This window comes from Macaca mulatta, chromosome 1, assembly GCF_049350105.2.
Source record: "Macaca mulatta isolate MMU2019108-1 chromosome 1, T2T-MMU8v2.0, whole genome shotgun sequence".
Classification (NCBI taxonomy): Eukaryota; Metazoa; Chordata; class Mammalia; order Primates; family Cercopithecidae; genus Macaca; species Macaca mulatta.
In genome coordinates this window covers 214,061,323-214,072,078 of record NC_133406.1, presented here as the reverse complement: position 1 = coordinate 214,072,078, position 10,756 = coordinate 214,061,323, and the positions used below count along the sequence as shown (strand labels likewise).

The following is a 10,756-nucleotide window of genomic DNA, read 5'->3' as shown; positions in this document are numbered from 1 at the left end:
GGGAAAATAATGGACCACCGTCTTTTGTCATCTGCAGGAATGGGGGAAGTGAATGATCTTAAACTGCAGAAATGGCAGTGACCTTGTCTGTTTCAATTCGGGAATGGACTGCTTCCTGATTGGCTGTGATTGGGCTTTAACTGTGGTGAGAGGGCGCATGAAGTGGGTAGGAGCCAGGAGAGTGGTTAGTGAAGGGTTTGGGAACAGGAGAGCAACCTCCTTCCCCTGAGGATAAAGGCAATGAGGTGATGGGATTGTGAACTGATACTGTTCCCTGGAAAATTAGTTCCAGCAACCCTGTGGATTTTTTCCCTTGGGCTACCTCTGATAGGAGCAGGGTGGGCCCTGGAGGTGAGACAGTCCCTTCTATATGCACAAACAACAGTATCAGGCTCCAAGTGTTTCATACCTTTTATTACAAAAATCAATAACTTAATTCAGTTCTGTATAAAGTCAGTAGGACTTCTGGTCCAATGAGCAGCTTAAGCTTTCATTCCCATCCCAACAAGGGACAGGAGTCTTGGCCCAGAGGCTGTGGGGACCACCAAGAGCCTTCCAGGCAGCTGGAGCACTGTGTCCAAACCAAGGAAGTCCAATGTGGGGTGTGGCTGAGTGAAGGGCTGTTCCTAAGGAGCCAAGTGCTGTCTATACAGCCTTGCCCCCTCCGGGAGCATTGGGTCACCTCTGGGGATGGCCAGGCTGAATCAGCACTGCCAGCCTCTGCCCACCTGATCTCTGCCTGGGCTGCAGCTGGTCACCTCAGCAAGAGCATGTCCCCAAGAAGGCCAGCGATGTCAACATCTCCAATGATAGGGCGAAAAAAGAGGTCCCCAAGCAGGCTGGTCGGAATGGACTTGAGGGTGGAGGCTGTGAGGAGGACACGGGCCAGGCGGCCTTGGGCTGCTGGGCACCAGGGCTCCAGGACTTCACACAGCGCCCAGTGAGCCTCCTGCTGCAGGTGCCCAATGTGGGAGGCGGCTTGGAGGCCTGGCACATCTGTGGGCAGAGAGGGAGAAGAGGGTTGGTGAGCATCCTACTCCCAGCCACCAAAGGAAGAGACTGGCCCAAGATCTGGGCCATCAGAGACACCCCTCTGCCTCCTTTGCTCGGCCTTTGAGGTCCCACTACTACCTCCTCCTTTGGAGGAGGTAATTTATTTATCAATTTCCATTGTATTCATCCATCCATTTATGAAGAGGCAGTATGGAGTAATGGTTAAGAATCAGGTTTCCTGAGTATGAATCCCAGTACTGTCACTTAGCTGGGTGACCTTGGGCAAGTAACTTAATCTCTGGGCTTCAGTTTCTTTATTTGTAAAACGAGGATAATAATATTAATAGGACCTGTCTCCTAGGTTTTTATGAGATTTAAATGAACTAGTATATGTAAAACCCTTAGAATAGGGCCTAACATATGGTAAGTGTGATATGAGTATTTGCTACTATTATTGCAATTAACTACTACGATTTATGCGTGCCACAGGGACTCCTGGGGAACGCTCATCTCAGATGCTCTCCAGATTACAAAGAGCACTGTCTCATCTGCCACTCTCCTGGCCAAATTCCACAAAGACTCCCTTCCTGTCCTCCCTACACCCCTTTCAGTTCTCTCTTCTAAGTGATCTTTCTGAACCCACAGAGGAGTTTCAGCTCTAGAGCTTCACCATGCAGCCTTCCTTTGAAGATGTGACTGAGACACAGCTGTGTCTGCCCACCCCACCTCCCCCGCAGCCTTCTCTAAAGGTCAGAGCAAATTTCTCAGGCAGAGTGGCAAGGGCCAGTCTCTGGAGTGAATAGACCTGAGTTGCCATCCTGGTCTGTCCCTACCTGGCTGTGTTACCTTTAGCTCGTCACTTAGCTTCTCTGTACCTCTTCTGTGAGATGGCTATTTGATGAAAATGAGGAACCGGCCAAGCACAGTGGCTCACGCCTGTAATCCAGCACTTTGGGAGGCCAAGGTGGGTGGATCACCAGAGGGATCAGGAGTTCAAGACCAGCTTGACCAACATGGCGAAACCCCGTCTCTACTAAAAAATACAAAAATTAGCCGGGAGTGGTGGCGGGCACCTGTAATCCCAGCTACTTGGGAGGCTGAGGCAGGGAAAATTGCTTGAACCCAGGAGGCAGAGGTTGCAGTGAGCCAAGATCGCGCCATTGCGCTCCAGAGTAGGTGACAGAGTGAGACTCTGTCTCAGAAAAAAAAAAAAAAAGAAAATGTGGACCCCATGAGATTACAGATATCAAACCCTTAGAAGTTACCTTCCCTGGCTGGCTCCTGCTTCAGCCTTGCCCCCTACCCAGGAGTGTCTGGGAGCTCACCAGGGTTGAAGAGGATGGTCCCTTTCAGGCAGGCATATTCCTTGGGGCTCAGCTCCAGGCCCCAGAAGGACTCCAGACAGCACTGAAGCCACTGCACTGCAGCCAGGGAGGGCTGGGGTCTGTCTGGCGGCTGGCCACTGCCTCCACTGCTGCTGGGCTCCTCCAGTAGAATCTTCTTGAGTATGCTGGGCACCGGGGCCTCAGCCACTTCAAAGGTCACAGCATCTTGGGCCAACCCAAGCAGGAAGAGGGGGCCCCAGCAACCCTGCAGCAGCCGCCGCTGGTCCTGGGGAGGCAGCTGCCAGAAGGATGGCAGGTTCCTGAGGAAGGCCACTGTCTTGGCCAGAACATCCAAGGCCTCCCGGCAGGTGCGATGAGGTGCACATAGCTGGACGGGCCGGTGCTGCCTACATAGGCAGCGGCTACGGGGTCGGGGGACAGCCCTGAGGCTGGAGCTCAGAAGTGCGTAGAGAATGGCTGGGCGGCTTGCAGCTCCCTGGCATGGGCAGGCCCCTGGTTGGCTGGTGCTCATGGTTGGGATCTGCCCTTACTTCCAGCTCTCTGGCCCTCTGTTCTGCGCCGTGGGTGCTATTTATATTCCCAGTGAGTGGAAGGGGGGGAATGGCCCGACAACCTTGACTCCAGAAGTCATGTTCATTGAAAAAAACACACAGACACTGCCCCTGGCAGGAATGGTGGGGAAGTGGTGGGGGAGGGGGCATTGGGAACCCCACGTGGCACTGATATCACTTCAGTCAATGAAGTGGCCGGTGCAGGGCACAGGGCCACCTGCCGCTCACTCAGCTGCCCCTTATCGGATGACTCAAGTGGATAAACAAGGTCATTAACCCAGGTTGTACCAGGGCACCAAGGCCCCAGGTGCACAATCAGCAGGTGTCCCCATTGGTGCCTGCTCTTGTGTGCACAAAAGACTAGCGCTTTCGCTAAGCCAGGAAGTCAGCCCCAGAGCTGGGTGGGCCTTGAATGCAAGGCCCGACCTGGAAGTGCCTTATCACTAGCTTGTTTGCCTAACCTTGGGGCCCTGCTTCTGTTGTCGGCCAGGAGCAGGCTACAGGGAAGGGAGCCAGGACCCTGGGGGGGCTGGGAGGACTTTGCCCGCTGTCCAGTCTCGGAGGCCCCCTTCCTCTGGTTTCAGTTCTGGGCCCCCTGCAGGAATAAGGTCCTTCAGAATCCCTATCCCCTGCCTGATTCCTTTTTTTTTTTTTTTTTTTTTTTGAGACGGAGTCTGCTCTGTCGCCCAGGCTGGAGTGCAGTGGCCGGATCTCAGCTCACTGCAAGCTCCACCTCCCGGGTTTACGCCATTCTCCTGCCTCAGCCTCCCGAGTAGCTGGGACTACAGGCGCCCGCCACCTCGCCCGGCTAGTTTTTGTACTTTTTTTTAGTAGAGACGGGGTTTCACCGTGTTAGCCAGGATGGTCTCGATCTCCTGACCTCGTGATCCGCCCGTCTCGGCCTCCCAAAGTGCTGGGATTACAGGCTTGAGCCACCGCGCCCGGCCTTTCCCTGCCTGATTCCTACCACTCCTGAAAGTCCAGTTCTGCTGAGAAGAACTCACAGAGTTATAATAAAAGATAGTTGCCAGCTGGGCATGGTGGCTCATGCCTGTAATCCCAGCACTTTGGGAGGCCGAGGAAGGGGGATCATTTGAGGTCAGGAGTTCAAGACCAGCCTGGCCAACATGGCAAAATCCTGTCTCTACTAAAAATACAAAAATTAGCCGGGCATGGTGGCATGTGCCTGTAGTCCCAGCTACCCTAGAGGCTGAGGCAAAAGAATCACTTGAAACTGGGAGGCAGAGGTTGCAGTGAGCTGAGATCATGCCACTGTACTCCAGCCTGGGCAACAGAGCAAGACCCTGTCTCAAAAAAAAATGTGTGTGTGTGTGTGTGTGTGTGTGTGTGTATATATATATATATGGTTGCCATTCTCTGAGCACCTGTTATGTGTCAGGCACTTCCCACTCTAATATTGGCAGCCTCCTTCTAAGGCTAGATTCTTACTTTGTGAGACTAAAAAAGTTAAAGTGACTTGCCCAAGGTCATCCCACCAGGAAGACCAAGCCCAGATCTTGCCTGACTCCAAAGTCCTTGTTTGTTCCCCTGGACCCATTGGCCCAATTGCACAGCCAGAGCCTGAGATTCTCTGAGCTTGTGGCTAGCTGCCCCCACCTTGCTGCTGCCTGCTTTGCAGCCTGCTCTGCCTACTTGTGATCTAGGCAGAAATGTTGCTCTGCTGCCATGTGGCTCCTCTGTCCCGGGCATCTTTCTCAGATGGTAGAGCACCGGGGATGAGAGAAGGTGGAGAGGCCCTTGGTTGTGTCATGTTTCTGGACCTTGGCCAGTCCAGCGTGGCAAACCTTCTGCTGCATGCTGTTGGGCAGCCTGGTGCCCTGGATGGGGAGAGAGAGGCTCTGGCATCACCAGCTCTGGCATCTGCTCCAGAATCCATCACTTTTCAGTTGTGTGACTTGGGTTGATCCTTGAACCTCGATGAGCCTCAGGAGCCTCACTGGGACAATAATGCTTGCCTCTAGGGCTGCCATGGGGACAAAATGAGGTCCTGGTTGTTAAATTCCAAGTAGTTTCTGCCATATGGTAGAAGGATTTTTCTGCCCCTTTCCTCTATGGAGCTGAGCACCAGTGGACAAACAGGCATACCTCTTTCATTTGATTATTAGTCTTAATCCTTAAATTTATAAAGTTCCTTTCATGTCTTTAAATCTCACTGAATCTTCACAGTGTCCCCTTGAAGCAGACTCGAGTCAGACTGGCTGGGTCCAAATCCTGCTTCTTCACTTAGCTGAGTGACCTTGGGCAAATCACTTTCTCTTTTTGTGCCTCAGTTTCCTCATTTTTTAAATGATGACAAGAATATCTAGAGGTGGATATTGGTTTTATGGGGCCTGACGGTTACAATTTGGAGGATCCTCTTTAAGAAAAGAATACACGGCCGGGCGCGGTGGCTCACGCCTGTAATCCCAGCACTTTGGGAAGTTGAGGTGGGAGGATCGCTTGAGGCTTCAGGAGTTCAAGATCAGCCTGGCCAACACAGTGAGACCTCATCTCTACCAAAAAAAATTAGCCAGTGTGGTGGAGCATATCTGTAGCCCTAACTACTTGAGAGGCTGAGGCAAGAAGATGGTTTGAGCCCAGGACTTCAAGGCTACAGTGAGTTATGACTGTGCGACTGCCCTCCTGCCTTGCTCTAGACAGAGCAAGACTCTGTCTAAAAAACAAAAACAAAACAAAACAACCTCCCCACACACACAAAACCTCCCCCCAAACCCTGAATATTTATATTTATTTGGTCAATGGGAACCCTTTTAAGCTGGGGTCCATGTCATTTTGGCCTGCTTCCATAATTCCTGGAACATTTGCTTTCTTGTATAACAAGATATCAACTTTTCCAGCCGCTGGAATCAACCAGTACTCCAAAGAGCTCTGATTCAATCTTTTAGTGGAAAATAATATTTAGAAAGCATGAAGTAGGCACTAGAATCATACTAAAAAACCAAGAACTGGTCAGACGCGGTGGCTCACACCTGTAATCCGAATACTTTGGGGGCTGTAGTGGGTGAACTGCTTGAACCCAGGAGTTCAAGGCCAGCTTGGGAAACATGGTGAAACCCCATCTCTGTAAAAAATACAAAAATTAGCCAGGCAGGTAGTGCACACCTATAATTCCGGCTACTCGAGAGGCTAAAGTGGGAGGATCACTTGAATCCAGGAGGGCAAGGCTGCAGTGAGCTGTGATCATGCAACTCCACTCTAGCCTGGGCAACAGAATGAGACCCTGACTAAAAATAGATAAATAAATAAAAATCGGGCCAGGCATGGTGGCTCATGCCTGTAATCCCCAACACGTTGGGAGATCAAGGCAGGCAGATCAACTGAGGTCAGGAGTTCGAGACCAGCCAGGCCAACATGGTGAAATTCTGTCTCTTCTAAAAATACAAAAATTAGTCAGGTGTGGTGGCATGCAATGGTAGTCCCAGCTACTAGAGAGGCTGAAGCGGGAGGATAGCTTGAACCCGGGAGGCAGAGGTTGCAGTGAGCCGAGATCGTGCCACTGCACTCCAGACTGGGCAACAGAATGAGATCCTGTCTCAAAATAATAATAATAATAATAATAGTAATAATAATAATAATAGGGCTGGATGTAATCCCAGCACTTTGGGAGGCCAAGGCGGATGGATCCCCTGAAGTCAGGAGTTCGACACCAGCCTGGCCAACATGGCAAAACTCCATCTGTACTAAAAATACAAAAGTCAGCCTGGCATGGCGGCACATGCCTGTAGTCCCAGCTTTTCAGGAGGCTGAGGCAGGAGAATCCCTTGAACCCAGGAGGCAGAGGTTTCACTGAGCCAAGATTGTGCCACTGCAGTCTAGCCTGGGTGAGACACAGTGAGACTCTGTCTAAAAATACTACTAATAAATAAAAATAAATAAATAAAATAAACCGTCTGGGCATGGTGGCTCAAGCCTGTAATCCCAGCACTTTGGGAAGCTGAGGCGGCCGGATCACTTGAGGCCAGGAATTTGAGACCAGCCTGGCCAACATGGCAAAACCGTCTCTACTAAAAATACAAAAATTAGCCAGGCGTGGTGATGCATACTTGTAATCCCAGCTACTCGAGAGGCTGAGTCAGGAGAATCGCTTGAACCCGGGAGGCGGAAGTCACAGTGAGCCAAGATCCCACCACTGCACTCCAGCCTAGGTGACAAGAGTGAGACTCTGTCTCAAAAAAAAAAAAAAAAAAAGAAACCAGAATCGTTCATTGTTATGAGGGTCACTAGTCCCAGTCCCTCCTAGAGCTAATGAATGTGTACACACACACACACACATTTACAATTATCTTTATTTCTATAATTACACATACTAAACATGAATTCAGACTATCATCTCCAATTCCAAGCTCACATCACATGGTTCATTCTAGTTTTTGCCTCTTGTGCATTTATACCTCCCGTCTTTCACACTGAGCAATCTGGTGTCCATTATTCTTTCTTTCTTTCTTTCTTTTTTTTTTTGAGACGGAGTCTCACTCCGCCGCCCAGGCTGGAGTGCAATGGCCAGATCTCAGCTCACTGTAAGCTCCGCCTCCTGGGTTTACACCATTCTGCTGCCTCAGCCTCCCGAGTAGCTGGGACTACAGGCGCCTGCCACGTCGCCCAGCTAGTTTTTTGTATTTTTTAGTAGAGACGGGGTTTCACCGTGTTAGCCAGGATGGTCTCAATCTCCTGACCTCGTGATCCGCCCGTCTCGGCCTCCCAAAGTGCTGGGATTACAGGCTTGAGCCACCGCACCCGGCTCCATTATCTTTTCTTTCTTTCTTTATTTTTTGAGATAGGGTCGTGCTCTGTCCCCCAGGATGGAGTGCAGTGGAGTGATATTGACTCACTGCAACCTCTGCCTCAGGGTTCAAGTGATTCTCTCTTTTTTTTTTTCTTTTTGAGACGGAGTCTCACTGTCACCCAGGCTGGAGTCCAGAGGCCCAATCTCGGCTCACTGCAACTTCCGCCTCCCGGGTTCAAGCAATTCTCCTGCCTCAGCCTCCTGAGTAGCTGGGACTACAGGCACCTGCCACCACGCCCAGTTGATTTTTTGTATTTTTTAGTAGAGACGGGTTTTCACCATTTTGGCCAGGCTGGTCTCGAACTCCTGACCTCCTGATCTGCCTGCCTTGGCCTCCGAAAGTGCTGAGATTACAGGCATGAGCCACTGCACCCAGCATTTTTTTTTTTTTCCTTGAGATGGAGTTTTGCTCTTCTTGCCGAGGCTGGTGTGCAATGGCACGATCTCAGCTCACTACAACCTCCACCTCCCAGATTCAAGAGATTCTCCTGCTTCAGCTTCCCAAGTAGCTGGGATTACAGGTGCCCGCCACCATGCCTGGCTAAGTTTTTGTATTTTTAGTAGAGATGGGGTTTCATCATGTTAGGCAGGCTGGTCTCAAACGCCTGACCTCAGGTGATCCACCTGCCTCAGCCTCCCAAAGTGATAAGATTACAGGCGTGAGCCACTGCACCCGGCCTAAGTGATTCTTCTGCCTCAGCCTCCAGCGTAGCTGGGATGACGGGTGCATATCACCATGCTCATCTATGTGTTTTTAGTAGAGATGGGGTTTCACCATGTTAGCCAGGCTGCTCTTGAACTCTGGGCCTCAAGCGATCCACTTGCCTCAGCCTCCTAAAGTGCTGGGATTACAGGCATGAAACACCATGTCCGGCTGCCTTTTTTTTTTTTTTTTTTTTTGAGACAGGGTCTGGCTTTGTCACCTAGGCTGGAGTGCAGTGGCATGATCACAGCTCACTGCAGCCTTGACCTCCCAGGCTCAAGTGATTCTCCCACCTCAGCCTCCTGAGTAGCTGGGATTACAGGCTCCCGCTGCCATACCCCGCTAATTTTTAAATTGTTTTGTAGAGACAGGGTTTTGCTATGTTGCTATGTTTTGCTAAGTGTTGGGATTACAGGCATGAGCCACTGCAGCCGGCCCGGATTTGCTTCTTGTTCTGCACATAAACTTGTTTCTCTTTCACTGCTCACATACTTCCAGCTGTCTTGGAAATCATTTATATTGAGATAAGACTTCTGATCCTGTGCAGCAAGGGTCATGAGGTACAGCAAATGGTAGGAATATTCCTGGAAACCCTTTCCACACCAGGACAGCTCACAATGACTTAACTATACACAAAAGTGACTGCCAGCCACCCAACTATATCCCATCAAATCAATCCAGACTAAATGTATCTCCAACTCAACTTCCCCTTAGCTGGATCACCAAATCCTCATGGTATCTCTGATATCACCTGATTCAAGGGAAAGTGGGATAGAGTGGGAAGAAATAGGAGTCTTAACCAATTGCAGTTTTAGAATTTTGCTTTTGCAAGTTAAAAGAAAAAAAAATGTATGTATTTGACGCTATGAAGACATTGCTGGGGTTGCTCCCAGTGCCTAGGATGGGCCCGTGCAAGTTCAAGGCCCTTCCTTAGCTTCACAAAAAATCTGCCTCTGCTAGTGCCCTTCCTAGGGGTGTTTGTGAGGTTCAAATAATGTCTGTATGAGGACACAAAATGCCCGGCACACAGCAAGTGCTCCATATGGGATGGCCCTTGTCATTTCGATTGCTGTTGCTATCATCATCATTTTCTGGAAGAGGAAGTTGAGGAAGAAGAGACTCAGAGAAGAGAGGAGACCCTTCTGCTGGGCTGGAAGCTAGGTTCCTGGGTTCTTTTTGTTTTCCTATCCCAATAAATCAGTGTCAGGTCCTTGGGTTTTAAGTCTCAAGTTTTTTGCACTGTGGGGAACTGTGGTTTCTGAGCCCTGTGTGTGGCCTGAAGGCCAGGGTGTCAGTCCTGGAGTCCCTGGAGGTTGAGGAAAGGCCTTGTCTGGGATGTCTACAGCCCAGAGCCTGACTGGGACCATTTGCTCAGAGAGCTGGAAAGTCTCGGTGAGGGAGACAGTCCATCGGCTGCCCTTGGCCCAGGCCCTGCCCTCAGTCTGAAGGGGGAAGACGCAGCCTGCCCTAGAGCCCTCAGTCTGAGGGAGAAGACACAGATGAACTCTAGGAGTCTCTAATCTAAAGGGCGAAGTCTCTAGTCTAAAGCGGGGAACACACAATTCCAACCACAAGAGAAACCTAAAGGAAAAAAGGAAAGAAGAAGGCGTCAACTGTGTCAAATGCACTTGAGAAGCTGAGTAAGATAATAGTGACTCATTGGGTTTGGCAATATGTAGCACTGTAACCATATCAGAGCCTTTAAAGAATAGACTAGAATATGCCGGGCACAGTGGCTCATGCCTGTAATCCTAGTGTGTTGCGAGGCCAAGGCAGGTGGATCACTTGAGGTCAGGAGCTTGAAACCAGCCTGGCCAAAATGATGAAAGCCCCTCTACTAAAAATACAAAAAAAAAAAAAAAAAAAAAAAAAAAGAAAATTAATTGGGCATGGTGGTGCCTGTAAGCCCAGCTACTTGGGAGGCTGAGAATCACTTGAACCTGGGAGGCAGAGGTTGCAGTGAGCTGAGATCGTGTCATCACACTCCAGCCTAGGCGACAGAGCTAGACTTTGTCTAAAATAATAATAACAATAATAATGGATAGACTAGAATAAACTGTAGAGAGATGGAAGGTGAGGGAGTAGAGAAACAAGCAAACAAGCTTGCTGCAAATGAGAGCTGAAAATTGGGGAGGTAGCAGCAGAAGAAAGTGGGGTCATGGAATAATAATATAAAAACAGGGCTGGGCATGGTGACTCAAACCTGTAATCCCAGCACTTTGAGAGGCTGAGGCAGGAGGAGTGCTTGAAACCGGGAGTTTGAGACTTAGCCTGGGCAACACAGACTCCATCTCTACCCAAAAAAAAAAAAAAAAAAAGCAGGGCTTGGTGTGAGCCTGTAGTCCCAGCTACTCTGGAG

General features: G+C 50.0%; 1 protein-coding gene across 1 annotated transcript; it reads right to left on the bottom strand.

Moving 5' to 3' along the window:
- Positions 1 to 398: 398 nt before the first annotated feature.
- NR0B2 (nuclear receptor subfamily 0 group B member 2) lies at positions 399 to 2,911 on the bottom strand. Its single transcript, XM_001110533.4, has 2 exons — positions 2,319 to 2,911; positions 399 to 996 (listed from the first exon to the last, which is right to left on the bottom strand). Exons 1-2 carry the CDS (start codon positions 2,848 to 2,850, stop codon positions 755 to 757), a joined length of 774 nt encoding a protein of 257 aa, XP_001110533.1. The 5' UTR covers positions 2,851 to 2,911; the 3' UTR covers positions 399 to 754.
- Positions 2,912 to 10,756: the final 7,845 nt, after the last annotated feature.

What these genes read in the sequence shown, in the direction of transcription:
- NR0B2 (XM_001110533.4), bottom strand. Translation starts at nt 2,850, where the DNA reads ATGAGCACCAGCCAACCAGGGGCCTGCCCATGCCAGGGAGCTGCAAGC. An exon ending in GACCATCCTCTTCAACCCTG is followed by an intron (nt 997 to 2,318) that starts GTGAGCTCCCAG and finishes CTCTGCCCACAG; the next exon opens with ATGTGCCAGGCCTCCAAGCC.